Source organism: Cervus canadensis, chromosome 6 (genome assembly GCF_019320065.1).
Source record: "Cervus canadensis isolate Bull #8, Minnesota chromosome 6, ASM1932006v1, whole genome shotgun sequence".
NCBI lineage: Eukaryota > Metazoa > Chordata > Mammalia > Artiodactyla > Cervidae > Cervus > Cervus canadensis.
The window spans coordinates 56244843-56260748 of record NC_057391.1 but is presented as its reverse complement, the minus strand read 5'-3'; the positions used below and the strand labels follow the sequence as shown (position 1 = coordinate 56260748).

Here is a 15906-nt window from a genome sequence, read left to right as displayed (position 1 = left end):
TTCTGTCCATTCTTACTGGTCAGTGTCCTTGCTGAACATATTGATAATGATTTTAATCTCTCTCCCAATCACCTAATCATGATCCTAAGTTAATTATTTTTCAATCATTACTTAATAAAAGTGTCATCGTCTCAAGAAAGTAATACAGATTTTATTCAAAACAGTTTCTGAGGCTGTGTTAGAGTCAGTGTAATTCCCGTCCAATCTCTGTCCATTAGTTTGTACTTACATATTTATTCAGTGCTGCACACTGAGGGCGGCAGGGAGGGGACCAGAAGTAAAACCATCAACATCAGAGAAACATCCTCCTCTCTGCTCACATTCAGGAAGACAGGGAACATAGAAACATTTGTGACAAAGATGAAGCGACTATATTTCTCCTTTATTACTTCCAAAGTAAGTTCACCACCATCTCACTATGCATCCTGATCCAATAACTTTTTTTTTTTATAAACCCAGGGATGCAGTTTATTAAAAATTTAAACTTGCCCTTATAAACCTTACGGGAACCAAACTTGAGATAGCCAGAGATTTCTGGCCAGCTCATCATGATTATTTTTTGAACTCTGGACACTTACGTATGCAGCTCCAAGCTGATTTGCATTTTGCACCAGTTACAGGAATGGATCTGCCAGGAAGTTTTGAAACCCGAGGACAGATAGGCCCCTTTCTTGGTTAAATCACAGCTCCAGTCCTACAGATCAGCCCAGCCGGACCCTCCAGATCTTTTGCAATGTGCATTTTTAAACACATGGGTCATTTAATTCTGGCTTCCAGGCAGTTCGGCAAAATGCTTAGGCTAGAGAATTGCAAAAGTTTATGATTTCTCACCAAGGAATGAAATGTGACGCAGGAGAGCACAGTGCAGACATTTAATACCAGATGTTAATGTAAAAATTGGAAAATTGTGGCCTCACATAATTATCTGATCCCTGACCCACAAAAGCCATTTACAGTCCAGAAGTCATCATCATTTCTGGCTTCTTCCACTATTAAACTTTGTGTCTAATTTTTAAAATCTAAAATAGTAATTCTGAGTTATTTAACTGAGGTAACTAGATTATATAAATCTCAAGGCATTTTGTGCATATACTAACAGAGTAATATAAGTCCTGGCTGTAAAAATCAGAAGTAAAGTCTTTCTGATTTGTTGTTTTCTAGTAACTGAAAAAAAAAATAGTGTCAGGCACATTTTCCTTGTCTATACTCCACCACTATCCATTAATAACTTCATGACATGCGTAAGGGAAAGGTGGAAATCTTGCTAATTTTCACTGAAAGAGAACACCTGAAATACATGTTTCAAAATACATTGAACTTGTTTGCACTGCTTCCCCCAATCTGTATCCTTAAGCAAAATGATTGGTTTAGGAGGAGAGACTGCTGAGATATCCCAGATCTCCAAGGAGAGCCTGGTGCCAGAATGGAGACGTGCAGGTAAGAGGCTGCAGACTTGCTGTCACTCGGTGAGTTCTAGCTCTCTCACTTCCTGTGTGACCCTGGACAAAGCACTTAACCTCTCTGTGCCTTAGTTCCCTCTTCCTAAAAGTGAGTTCAACATGATCACTCTGCCCAGCTGACAGGGTTGTGTCAGGCTCAAAGAATACACAGACTGAAAAATTCTATATAACTAGGAAGGCACTAGCTCAAGTTCTGTTGTTTCAACTTGAATCTTGAGGAAACTGGGACCCAAAGAATCTCCTCTAAGCCCAGGAATAAGGTATTGAGAATTTTAAAGAGGCCCTCTTTTTACCTGGCATGAGTGTCTTGCTTTTATTTCCTTATACTTTTGATACTAAAAATGGCAGAGAGGAAAGGAGTTATAAGATCTCAGTGAATCACTAGGAAGAAACTGTGTTCAACTGACTCATACAGAAGCACTACTATGGGGTTTAGCACCCCTAAGCGGTGAGACTGAGAAAGATCTGGAGATAGAAGGACACCAGGGACTGTTGTAGAGAAACAGAAGCCAGTGCCAGAACCAAGCCCTGCCCTCAAGACAGCATCCAGTTTGATCTTTTTCCCTTTCACTCTTCTTTGCTCCCTTCCTCCCTCCCTCCTTCCCATCAAAAACAATTACAAATACATAGCAGGCAGTACTGGCAAAACCAACTTATAGAATGTGTGAATAAGAAACTGTCTTTGAGACCATGCTGGCCATTTTCTCCATTGATGAACTGACCCTAAGGTCTAGGGTAGTTGGGTGGCATGCCCCGCCTCACACCAGTCAGTAGCATCACTGCTATAAGAAGTCAGAGCTCATGACCCATATTCCAATGAAATTTTCTTTTTTAAATTTAATTTTTATTTTGTATTGGAGTAAAGTAGATTTACAATGTTGTATTTCAGGTGTATAGCAAAGTGATTCACTTACACATGTACATATATCCATTCTTCTTCAGATTGTTTTCCCATGTAGATTATTACAGAATACTGAATAGAGTTCTCTGTGCTCTACAGTAGGTTTTAACTGATTATCTATTTTACACATGGTAGTGAGTTTTACCAAGAGAATGCACTGGTCATAGCAAACACCCTCTTCCAATAACACAAGAAAAGACTCTACATATGGACATCACCAGATGGTCAACACCGAAATCAGATTGATTATATTCTTTGCAGCCAAAGATGGAGAAGCTCTATACAGTCAGCAAAAACAAGACTGGGAGCTGACTGTGGCTCAGATCATGAACTCCTTATTGCCAAATTCAGACTTAAACTGAAGAAGGTAGGGAGAACCACTAGACCATTCAGGTATGACCTAAATCAAATCCCTTATGAATATACAGTGGAAGTGAGAAATAGATTTAAGGGACTAGATCTGATAGACAGAGAGCCTGATGAACTATGGACAGAGGTTCCTGACATTGTACAGGAGACAGGGATCAAGACCATCCCCATGGAAAAGAAATGCAAAAAGGCAAAATGGTTGTCTGAGGAGGCCTTACAAATAGCTGTGAAATGAAGATAAGCTAAAAGCAAAGGAGAAAAGGAAAGATATTCCCATTTGAATGCAGAGTTCCAAAGAAAAGCCAGGAGAAATAAGAAAGCCTTCCTCAGTGAACAGTGCAAAGAAATAGAGGAAAACAACAGAATGGGAAAGACTAGAGATCTCTTCTAGAAAATTAGAGATACCAAGGGAACATTTCATGCAAAAATGGGCTCAATAGAGGACAGAAATGGTATAGACCTAACAGAAGCAGAAGATATTAAGAAGAGGTGGCAAGAATACACAGAAGAATTGTACAAAAAAGATCTTCACGACCCAGATAATCACAATGGTGTGATCACTCACCTAATCCTGGAATGTGAAGTCAAGTAGGCATTAGAAAGCGTCACTATGAACAAAGCTAGTGGAGGTGATGGAATTCCAGTTGAGCTATTTCAAATCCTGAAAGATGATGCTGTGAAAGGCTGCACGCAATATGCCAGCAAATTTGGAAAACTCAGCAGTGGCCACAGGACTGGAAAAGGTCCGTTTTCATTCCAGTCCCTAAGGAAGGCAATGCCAAAGAATGCTCAAACTACCACACAATTGCACTCATCTCACACGCTAGTAAAGTAATGTTCAAAATTCTCCAAGCCAGGCTTCAGCAATACGTGAATCGTGAACTTCCAGATGTTCAAGCTGGTTTTAGAAAAGGCAGAGGAACCAGAGATCAAATTGCCAATATCCGCTGGATCATCGAAAAAGCAAGAAAGTTCCAGAAAAACATCTATTTCTGCTTTATTGACTATGCCAAAGCCTTCGACTGTGTGGATCACAATAAACTGAGGAAAATTCTTCCAGAGATGGGAATACCAGACCATCTGACCTGCCTCTTGAGAAACCTGTATGCAGGTCAGGAAGCAACAGTTAGAACTGGACATGGGACAACAGAATGGTTCCAAATAGGAAAAGGAGTACGTCAAGGCTGTATATTGTCACCCTGCTTATTTAACTTATATGCAGAGTACATCATGAGAAACACTGGGCTGGAAGAAGCACAAGCTGGAATCAAGATTGCCGGGAGAAATATCAATAATCTCAGATATGCAGATGACACCACCCTTATGGCAGAAAGTGAAGAGGAACTAAAAAGCCTCTTGATGAAAGTGAAAGAGGAGAGTGAAAAAGTTGGCTTAAAGTTCAACAATCAGAAAACTAAGATCATGGCATCTGGTCCCATCACCTCATGGGAAATAGATGGGGAGACAGTGGAAACAGTATCAGACTTTATTTTTTGGGGCTCCAAAATCACTGCAGATGATGACTGCAGCCATGAAATTAAAAGACACTTACTCCTTGGAAGGAAAGTTATGACCAACCTAGAGAGCATATTAAAAAGCAGAGACATTACTTTGCCAACAAAAGTCCGTCTGGTCAAGACTATGGTTTTTCCAGTGGTCATGTATGGATGTGAGAGTTGCACTTTGAAGAAAGCTGAGCACTGAAAAATTGATGCTTTTGAACTGTGGTGTTGGAGAAGACTCCCGAGAGTCCCTTGGACTGCAAGGAGATCCAACCAGTCCATCCTGAAGGAGATAGTTCCTGGGCGTTCATTGGAAGGACTGATGCTGAAGCTGAAACTCCAATACTTTGGCCACCTCATGCGAAGAGTTGACTCATTGGAAAAGACCCTGATGCTGGGAGGGGTTGGAGGCAGGAGGAGAAGGGGACGACAGAGGATGAGATGGCTGGATGGCATCACCGACTTGATGGGCATGAGTTTGAGTAAACTCTGGGAGTTTGTGATGGACAGGGAGACCTGGCATGCTGCGATTCATGGGGTCGCAAAGAGTCGGACACGACTGAGCAACTGAACTGAACTGAGTGTGTTTATGTTAATCCCAAACTCTTATTATCCCCACCCCACCACATTTCCCTTTTGGTAACCATAAGTTTGTTTTCGAAGTCTGTGACTCTCTTTCTGTTTTGTAAATAAGTTCATTTATTTTTTTTAGAGTCCACATACAAGTGATATCATATAATATTTGTCTTTGTCTGACTTACTTCACTTAGTGTCATAATCTCCAGGTCTTTCCATGTTGCTACAAACGGTGTGATTTCATTTTTGTGATGGCGGACTAATATTCCACTGTATATATGTACCCCATCTTCTCTACAATGAAGACTTGAAAGCATTTTCTCTGAGATCAGGAACAAGACAAGGATGTCCACTCTTGCCCTTTTATTCAACATGGTTTTGGAAGTCCTATCTACGGCAATCAGAGAAGAAAAGGAAATAAAAGGAATCCAAACTGGAAAATAAGAAGTAAAACTGTTGCAGATGTTTTTTAACTTATGTTTTTAAAAAACTTATGATGTTTAAAAAAACTTAAGTTTCTTAAACTGTTTAAAAAACAGGTTTTTTTCACTGTTGCAGATAACATGATACTATACATAGAAAACCCTAAAGATGCTACCAGAAAACTATTAGAGTTCACTAATGAAATTTTCTTGACCTCACATTAACTATGCAGGAGGTTTTGTTATTTGTGTTTCAAATACAATCTAACATTTTTTCCTTTGAGGAGTTAAATTCATTTTGCAGGAAGTCATATCACCTTAAGTGATACATATTTGGAAACTCCTATCTCCCTTCCTCTTTTTCCAGTCCCTTCTTTATCTCTTGCTTTCTTCACCCCTCTCTGTCTTTAGATCATAGATATATATGGGGGCAAATGAGAGAGAGAAAAATAGAAAACACGATTTGTTCTTTTTTTTTAAATTATTTATTTTTTTATTGAAGTAAGTTGATTTACCATATTGTGTTAGTTTCAGGTGAATAGTGATTCAGTTCTTTTTTTTTTCAGATTAGATTGTATTATAGGTCATTAAAGATATTGAGTATAATTTCTTCTGGTAAGCCATAAATCCTAGCTATTTATATATATATTATATATATAGCAGTTTGTTCATCCTATACTCATTTGTCCCTTTGCCCCTCCCTCTCCTCTTTGGGAATCATAAGTTTGTTTTCTATGTAAAAAAGTCTGTCTTTTGTATATACATTCATTTGTAATATTTTTTAGATTCCACATATAAGTGATGATATGTAGTATTTGTCTTACTCTGTCTGACATATTTCCCTAAGCATATTATTCTCTAGGTCCATCCATGTTGCTGGAAATAGCAATATTTTGTTTTTCTTAGGTTGAGTTATAATTCATTGTGTGTGTGTGTGTGTGTATGTGTGTATATATATATATATACATATATATATATATATATATGCCACATTTTTTAAGCCAGTCATCTGTTGATGGGAATTGGGTTGCTTTCATTTCTTGGCTATTGTAAGTAGTGCTACTATGAACACTGGGGTACATGTACCTTTTTTAATTAGAGTTTTCACCTTTTGGGGCTATATGCCCAGCAGTGGGATTGCTGCAGCCAGAACTAGAGGGCCAAGATCTCAGAGAGTAGCTTCATGCATTGAGGGAGTCTCATATTTCACACTGTTTGTCCCCCCCGGGGCATTTCTCATTTCAAATCATGGGACGTGGAAATATGGAAGAAAGTGGTGGCCTAGTGCTGTGGTAGTCTCACTGAAGGAGAGCAACAAAACATCCAGGACTTGAGTCAAGTTACTGGAGAAAAGGGAACCAAGGAAAGGTGAGTCTGACTTTCAGCATGCAATTTTTGCTTTGGTGCATTTTTATGTCTTCTATGTCTTCTCTCTATAAAGAACATATTCAACCATAAAAAATGAAATCTTGGCATTTTTATATATGTATACACACACACACCCTGCCACATATTCTTTATTCATCTGTTGATGAACAGTTAGGTGACTTCCATATCTTGTCAATTGTAAATAATGCTGCTATGAACATTGAAGTGCATGTATCTTTTTGAATTATGGTTTTCTCCAGATATATGCCTAGGAGTGGGATTGTTAGATCATATGGTAGTTCTATTTTTAGTTTTTTTAAGGAAACTCCATACTGTTCTCTATAGTGGCTGTACCAATTTACATTCCCACCAGCAATGTACTTGGGTTCCCTTTTCTCCACACCCTCTCCAGCATCTATTATTTGGAGGAATTTTTATGATGGCCACTCTGGCTGGACTGACATGATACTTCATTGTAGATTTAAGTTGCATTTCTGTAATACTTACCAGGGCTTCCCTGGTAGCTCAGCTGGTAAAGAATCTGCCTGCAATGCAGGAGACCCCAGTTTGATTCCTGGGTTGGGAAGATCCCCTGGAGAAGGGATAGGCTACCAACTCCAGTTTTCTTGGGCTTCTCTGGTGGCTCTGCGGGTAAAGAATCTGCCTGCAATGCAGGAGACCTGGGTTCAATCCCTGGGTTGGGACGATCCCATGGAGAAGGGGAACAGCTCCCTACTCCAGTATTCTTGCCTGGAGAGTCCCCAAGACAGAGGAGCCTGGCATGCTACAGTCCCTGGGGTCTCAGAGAGTCAGACACAACTGAGCAACTTTCACTTCACTCACTCTGACTGGAGTGAGATGATGCTTTGTTGTAGTTTTTTTTTTTTTTTTTGGTTGTTGTTGTTTTAATTTGCATTTCTCTAATACTTAGCAATGTTGAGTATACATTTGTGGGCCTTTTGGCCATCTATATGCCTTCTTTGGAGAAATGTCTATTTAGGTCATCTGCCCATTTTTTGATCAGGCTATTTCTTTGCTATCAAGCCACATGAACTGTTTGTAAAATTTGGAGACTAATCCCTTATTGGTCACATCCTTTGAAAATATTTTCTCCCATTCTGTAGGTTATCTCTTTGTTTTCTCTATGGTTTCCTTTATTATACCAAAGTTTTTGAGTTTAATTAGGTCCCATTTATTTACTTTTGTTTTTTTTTCTCCATTAGTCTGTGAGATGGATCCAAAAGGATTGCTACCATTTATGTGAAAAAGTGTTCTACCTATGTTTTCCTCTAGTAATTTTATAGTATGAATATTTAGTCTTTACTCCATTTGAGTTTATTTCTGTGCATGGTGTTAGATAATGCTCTAATTTTATTCTTTTATGTGTGGCTTTCCAGTTTTCCCAGCACCACTTATTGAAGAGACTGTCTTTTCTCCATTATATAATCTTGTCTCCTTTCTCATAGATTAATTGACTGTAAGTGTGTGAATTCCTTTCCAAGTTTTCTCTCCAGTTCTATTGATCTCTATATCTGTTTTTGTGCCAATACTGTTTCAGTTACTGTAGCTTTGAAGTAGACAGAATGTGAAGTCTGAAAGGATTATACCCACAGTTTTGTTCTTTTTCCTCAGGATTGGGAAATTCTGGGTCTTTTGTGATTCCATATAAGTTTAAGGAGTAACTTTTAAAAATTTGTTTACTTTTACATAATTTTTAAGGGTTATACCACATTTCTAATTATTAAAAAATATTGGCTATATTTTCCATGTTGTGCAGTATATGCTTGTAGCCTTTCTTACACCCAGTAGTTTGTATTACCCACTCTTCCACCTCTGTATTACTCCTCCAAATCCTCTCCCTGTTGGTAACCACTAGTTTGTGGTAACCACTATTTGTGAGTATGCTTCTTTTTTGTTATATTCACTAGTTTATTTTTTATATTCCACATATAAGTTATATAGCTTTTGTCTTTGACTTGTTTCACTTAGGATAATGCCCTTTGAGTCCATTCATGTTGCTGCAAATGGCAAATATTCATTCTGAATAGTATTCTATTGTATAAATATATACCACATCATCTTTATCCTTTCATTTGTTGATGGACACATAGGTTGCTTCCATGTCTTAGCAGTTGTAAGTAATGCTGCTGTGAACATTGGAGTTCATGTATCTTTTTGAATTAGTGATTTGCGGTTTTCTGTATGTATACTCAGGAGTGGAATCTCTGGGTCACATGGTAGTTCTTTTAGTTTTTTGAGAAACCTCCATACTGTTTTCCACAGTGGCAGAAGCAATTTACATTCCCACCTATGACGTACAAGGATTCCCTTTCATCCACAACCTTGACAACATTTCTTATTTGTAGACTTTTTGATGATAGTCATTCTGACAGGTGTGAGATGATATCTCTTGTGGTTTTGATTTGCACTTCTTTAATGATTAGCGACGTTGAGCATTTTTTCACGTGCTTGGCCATCTGAATTTCCTCTTCAGAAAGTTGTCTATTCAGTTCTTCCACCCATTGTTTAATTGGTTTGTTTGGTTTTTGATGTTGAATTGTATGAGCTGCTTATATATGTTGGCTATTAATCCTTTATCAGTCATATCACTTGCAAATATTTTTTCTTAGAAATATTTCTCCTTGGTTATCTTTTTCTTTTGTCAGTGGTTTCCTTTGCTGTGAAAAAACTTTTAAGTGTAATTAGGTCCCATTTATTTATGTTTGCTTTTATTTCCATTACTCTAAGAGATGAATCCACCTTTTTGAAATCAGGATCTGGTACGCTGGTGAGTTCTGTTCCATGGAGTTTCTCTTGCTCTTCTTATTGGGAGTGGTTTATGCATTTTAATTTTATTTAACTTTCCCCTAAATTCAGAGAGACACAGAAACTTAGCTTTTGTGTTCTTAAAGGGCTTTTTTTAAATTTTCACTTATTTTTACTAGCTGGAGGCTAATCACTTTACAATATTGTAGTGGGTTTTGTCATACATTGACATGAATCAGCCATGGATTTATATGTATTCCCCATCCCGATCCTCCCTCCCACCTCCCTCTCTACCCAATCCCTCTGGGTTTTCCCAGTGCACCAGGCCCAAGCACTTGTCTCATGCATCCAACCTGGGCTGGTGATCTGTTTCACTATAGATAATATACATGTTTCGATGCTGTTCTCTCGAAACATCCCACCCTCGCCTTCTCCCACAGAGTCCAAAAGTCTGTTCTGTACTTCTGTGTCTCTTTTTCTGTTTTACATATAGGGTTATCATTACCATCTTTCTAAATTCCATATATATGTGTTAGTATACTGTATTGGTCTTTATCTTTCTGGCTTACTTCACTCTGTATAATGGGCTCCAGTTTCATCCATCTCATTAGAACTGATTCAAATGAATTCTTTTTAATGGCTGAGTAATATTCCATGGTGTATATGTACCACAGCTTTCTTATCCATTCGTCTGCTGATGGGCATCGAGGTTGCTTCCACATCCTGGCTATTATAAACAGTGCTGCGATGAACACTGAGGTGCACGTATCTCTTTCAGATCTGGTTTCCTCGGTGTGTATGCCCAGAAGTGGGATTGCTGGGTCATATGGCAGTTCTAATTCCAGTTTTTTAAGAAATCTCCACACTGTTCTCCATAGCGGCTGTACTAGTTTGCATTCCCACCAACAGTGTAAGAGGGTTCTTAAAGGGCATATTTATATGGAAGCATCACTGTGTAGACTGTGTGTAATGTCTTTGGTGAGAGGGCTGGTTTTAATATGGACACCAGCCACATCTTTCTTCAGGGTGTGCTGGCTGTTTTCCCCTTGATAGGGCGTGTGGTGGCGTTGGAGGGTCTAAAGCCTGTGTTGGGTATGAAGTGGGACTTCCTCTTTGCTCTGTGGCTGTTGCCATTCTGTCAGGGGCGGGGCCTGCTCCCCAGGTGATGGAGTAGAAGCGGGCTGGTTGAGCCCAGTCAAGCTCCATTCCCCCTGAGTGTGTGCCCTGCCCCAAAGGAAGTGATCACTAAAGAAAGTTAAGCCCACACACTCACAGAGGAATGATGTGCTGCCTGTGAAGGCCTCTGCAGCTCCCCTGGGATGCAGCCCAAGGTCACATCCCTTCCCTGTCATGTTAGTCCCAGATCTAGTACAATATTACGATGTGGAGTGGCTGGGGCCTTCACCAGTCACGGGGCTTTGTGGCTGCAGAAACGGAGGCGGCTGAGCTGCTGCCAGCAATCTGGGCCGTCTCCGCCTCCATGCTCAGCTGCAGTGTGGCATGGGTGGGGCTGGAACACTGCGCTGGGAGGCTCACTGTGGCAAACTGGCAGCACTGCCCAAGCACACGCTGCCAGTGACCACTGCTGCCTTAGCCAGCTCACATCCCAGACCTGTCTCTGTGTAGTTATACAAACCTCAGGGCCAGCTGGCCCAGGTCTCATACAAAGCTATGGTGAGGAGTGAGCAGTACTGGAGTTGTTTGCCCCATTCGGGCTGAGAAAGGCAGCAAGGTGGCAGCTGCCAGTACAAGGCTCTTTCTGCCGTGATTGTTGGCAAGCCGGCACACGCAGACTCCTTGGTACTGAGTCTGAGCTTCTACAGCCCTTCTGTCTGTCTCAGCAGTTCTGCCATTAGCCAACAGGGCTTGTCTTCTCCATGCTGTTCCCCAGGCCTGGGAAACCCGGACTGTGGCTCGAACTGCTTGCAGCCCTAGATGAGGATCCAACCAATGCAGGATTCTCTTCCTTTCAGATTATTCTCAGGGGTGGGGATCCTGATCCTATGTCTTTTTTCTTTCCTACCTTGTTAGGTGGAGATTTTTCTTGCAGCTTTGGCTATATAGGAGTTCTTCAGTCAGTTTCCAACTAGTTTTCCATGAGAACTATTATTCTGTATGTAGATGTATTTTTGATGTGTCTGGAGGCGAAGGTGAATGCCACATTCTCTCATTCTGCCATCTTGAGCCCTCCTTTGGAAAACACAATTTTGTAATTGTCTATTAAGAGCTCAAAACTTGGACAAAGACTTTAAAAACACAAGTTATCAACTTTAGTCCTGAATATAGAATTAATTTTTTTTCTTTCCCAATAATCTGATGGTTTACATAAAACTAAAATTTTACTGTTCCCCAAAGCATCACCAACACCCTTCAGGCTTTTTATCTTCTGGGTCAAAATAATCCTTGGCACTTGAACAACCTTGCAATGGGTGTGTGAGTTTATTTGGATCTCATATGGCCAAAGTAAACTGATAAATGTGTTTCTCTCACAGCTATCCACATTATCTGTTTATAAACAGCCTTATTTAATTTGAACTGAATTTGCAAACGTGGACCATTCCTAATCTTTCCCATCCCTTAAACATAGGTTGCACTGGTTCATTTTGTTCTTGACTCTGATCCTAAGAATGATGTACACTTTCCCTAAGAGAGAAAAAATAATTAGTTGATCAATGTAACAAAAACTTTGCCAATGGGTTTCCAATAAAGAAACAACACATCAAACACCAACAGTGCCAAAATATTTACTGAGAGTTTTCAAATCTTTCAAAAATGTTACAAAAAGCAAGCAAACACAGTGAAACTAATGACAAATTAGACACTAAAAACTAACATTGGATAAATCTACTCAGGCATTAGGAGAAAAGGGTAAATCTATAACCATTAACTATGATTAAAGCACTGCATTAGGCTTTTTTATACATATCTCATTTGATCCCATTCAGGAAACATTATCCCAGACTTGGAAATTAAAGCAAAAAAAAAAAAAAAAAAGGATTGTGTGATCCATTAATATCTTGCTAGCCTATTAGCCATCAAGCTCACCCAAGGGCCATCTGACTCTCTCCAGAAATATAACTTTAATAATTCAATAAAGACCAGATTAAAGATTCTATAAAGTTGGAAACTGATTTGTAGAAAATTGATAAAACATGATTTTTGTTTTCTTATAGAGAAATTTACCTTCATGGTTAAAGTTATATAGAAATACCGCCAAGGTTAGTTCCCTTTAGGATACTAACCAAAGTAAGGCTTTTACTTTACCATGTCATTTGATCAAGGCCTTTCCCATTGATTACTTAAGTTCCAGTTCTTCACATTTGCTCTTTTCAAACTCTGTTATTCTGATGATTAGTAGTTAAATGGCACTTACCTAATCATCTATTCACTGAGAATTGTTTTTAATGATTTAAGAATTTGTGCTTTGACAATCCTCAAACAACCACATGAGGTAGGTAGAAAATCCTCATTTTACAGAGGAAGAAACTGAGTCCCAGAGGAGGCATGTTACCTGCCAAAGGTTACCAAGGTAAGTAGTAGAACTGGAGTTTGAACATGAATATGAGTGAATTCTTTTTATAGCTACTGCACTGGTGACTCACACGTGGACTGAAATTTGGGCTGGTACATCTCCAGAAACTCAACACATATGTTAGAATTATGGCAGGTGAACAACCTAAACCTGCATACTTAAATAGCAATTAAAGAGATTACTTGTTTGGCTTCAAATCTGAGCTTTTCAAAATTGGAAATAACGAAAGTATTTGCAGATACATTAATTACATGAAATACTATCATCAAAGTGTGAAATTTCAGTGCTTTGCTGAGTCCATCAACAGTTATGGATGACAGAGTAAATAACTACTGAGTTTGTTATAAAAGTCATTGACAAGTACATAGAATACTTTCTATCTAGAGTCTCTCTTTGACATTTCATGAACATGTATGTCCCTGAGAATTTCTTGAATAAATTTGAACAAGTTGTCAGCCTACCCACTGTAAAGATGCTCAGTCTACTTTGTCTCCAGACTAGTAGAAAAATGTGAAATACCAGCATGTTTTTCTTCTCTTTAGGCATGAAGGGTATCTGTTGTTCTGACTGAACACACAGGTAGAGATCAAGACTGGAGAGTGACAAGCTGCTGTAAGTCTGAAATCACCTTCGTGTACAATGTGTACCTCTAAAATTTTAAACATGTATCTTGGAAATAGCTGACCTTACATATAAGTGTTAATGTGTCACAAGGATGCTTTTCACAGCTGGGATATACAGCTTGCGAATGTACCCTTTTATCCATCTGAAGATCCATTCTCTGGGTATGCAGATTTACAAGTGTTTCTCCATAAATGAGATTCTAAAGTACAGATTGATTGGTATCTAGGTTGATAGAAATCTGTGCTAGTATTTTGAGAGTTTTGTCCACCAACTCATCAATTAGGCAGTGCCCTCTGGCCTGGTTGTCAGTAGAGTGCATCTCTATTCTGATGGGCACTGGCTGCTGTTTGCCACAGGTTTAGGATAAGTGAGGCCATCTGCTCCAGCCTAGCCCTTGACCCCAAACCCTGGAGCCAGCTGATTTCAGCTCCAGCTGAAATGAAAAGATAACTGTGTGGTTCAAATTCATCTTGACTCACAGTTTTACTGTTTTATCCTGGCTAAAGCTGCTCACTGTGTCTGTGGTTTTCTTACATAAATTTTCAATCCAGCTAGTGCTATTATACAGTGTCTTTTCCAACCCTGACATTGGGGGTGGATTTTTAGCTCGCATGTTTTTTCCAGATGTGATAAGCTCGCCATAGCCCTCTTGGTGAGCAAAAGCATATCCAGATCTTCGCGAGCTTGATCTCCGAGTCTGAGGCTTTCGGCTACGCAGGGGCCTTGCCTTCTTTTGAGCCTTCTGCCACTGGCGGATCTGGAGACAAAGGAGACCCAGAGTGAGACGGAGCATCCAAATGACAGACTCCACATAGTGGGCCACTTCCTGAGGTAAAAACCTTTTCTGTAAAAACATCAGTAATAACCAAGTACTCAACTTCACTGCAAAATCTAGTTTTTTACCTAAAAGCCAGGAAAACTGGATACTGGTCAGTTTTTATTTCTTCAAGAGACTATTAAGCAAATAAAAAGTGTTAAGACAAATTTCAGAATTGTCTCCATCTCCTACATCCATCTTAAATGAACAGGACCATATTTTGCACAGAATGATTTTGTAACTTGCACCACCCAAACTCAGTATAACAATTTACAGTCCCATTTCCCCCAAATCAGCCTTCCCTTTCTCTTTTAGATGTTCTCTGGCTCCAAAAAGTCAGTGGTGATTGGACTAAGAAAATTTGAAATTTATGACTCTCATTTTCTAAACTCTTGTGACAGGTCCAAGTACCATGAGATTTGTCATGGTTTTGATTTCTTGTGGGTTTTCTGGTGACCTTTTGAAGAGCTCAACATTGTTTGAATGGGTTTGTAGCATTTCATTTCCCTGTAATGCTGAGTAGAGAAAAGATCCAAGGTTTGATGCTTAGCACCTTGTTCTCTAGATGAGCTGATTGATCACTTGGATTCTGACTTTCACGTCAGGAGAAAGTCATCAAGCAGAAAATCATGATGTGCATAAACAAAGGAAGGAATGAGCGTCATCTTCCTTCAGCTCATCCATCATTGTCTGGATTTACATCAGAATGAGCTCACAAGGCCAAAGGAAAAGGGCAAACATTAGAGGGGAATGAGTGAGTCATTTCAGAAGGAATCTCTTGGCACTTTGGCCCCAGACCAGGAAGGATTTCATGATAAGGGAATTTCTACCTCAGTTCTTAGCATCATCAGCCTGGTCGCTCATCTCATCAGTATTTCCCCTTTCTCATGATGTGGCTACAAATGTGTGTCCCCTCTTTCTCCTTTTCTCTTCCTCTCTGGGTCCAGATCTAACTTGACATTGTGTTGCTTATACTCCTCTTTCCATGAAATACCTAAATATGTTCTGTTAATCCCTTGGCTAGATAGTTCTATAATCTATTCTGTTTTTCTTCTAACTGTACTTTTCAACCCAGCTGTTATGAACGTCAACTCCTCCTGTTACTATTAATATATTTCTACAGATATTTAGAGCCCCTTCACCGCATACCTTATTTGTCTCTCTTTTTACAACCCTTTACTTTCCCAAGTCAGTAAATTTCCGTCAAGCTTCCCTTTGCCTTGGGAGCAAATGTCCAAAATGCTGCCAGGGGTTACATGGTAGCTCTATGTTTAGTTTCTTAAGGAACTCCCATACTCTTCTCCACAGTGGCTGCACCAATTTACATTCCCACTAACAGTGCATGAGGGTTCCCTTTTCTCCACACCCTCTCCAGCATTTATTGTTCGTAGACTTTTTGACAATGGCCCCACTGACTGGAGTGAGATGATACTTGTAGTTTTGATTTGCATTTCCCTAATGCTGAGCGATGTTGAGCATATTTTCATGTGCCTTTTGGCTATCTGTATGCCTTCTTTGGAGAAATGTTTATTTAGATCTTCTGCCCATTTATTGATTGGGTGGGGTTTT

General features: G+C 39.5%; 1 protein-coding gene across 5 annotated transcripts in view; it reads right to left on the bottom strand.

The window, feature by feature from the left end:
• Positions 1-229: 229 nt before the first annotated feature.
• Positions 230-15906, bottom strand: part of ATP8B4 (ATPase phospholipid transporting 8B4 (putative)) — a 264538-nt gene continuing 248861 nt past the window's right edge. For 4 of the 5 annotated variants that reach the window (XM_043472025.1, XM_043472023.1, XM_043472022.1 and 1 more), the window contains exon 28: positions 12095-14277. In XM_043472025.1, the coding sequence (XP_043327960.1) occupies positions 13996-14277 (282 nt within the window). In that variant the 3' untranslated portion in view covers positions 12095-13995. Of the gene's footprint in view, positions 313-12094; positions 14278-15906 lie in introns of those variants that run through there. The other variant, XM_043472027.1, reaches the window with a different exon arrangement.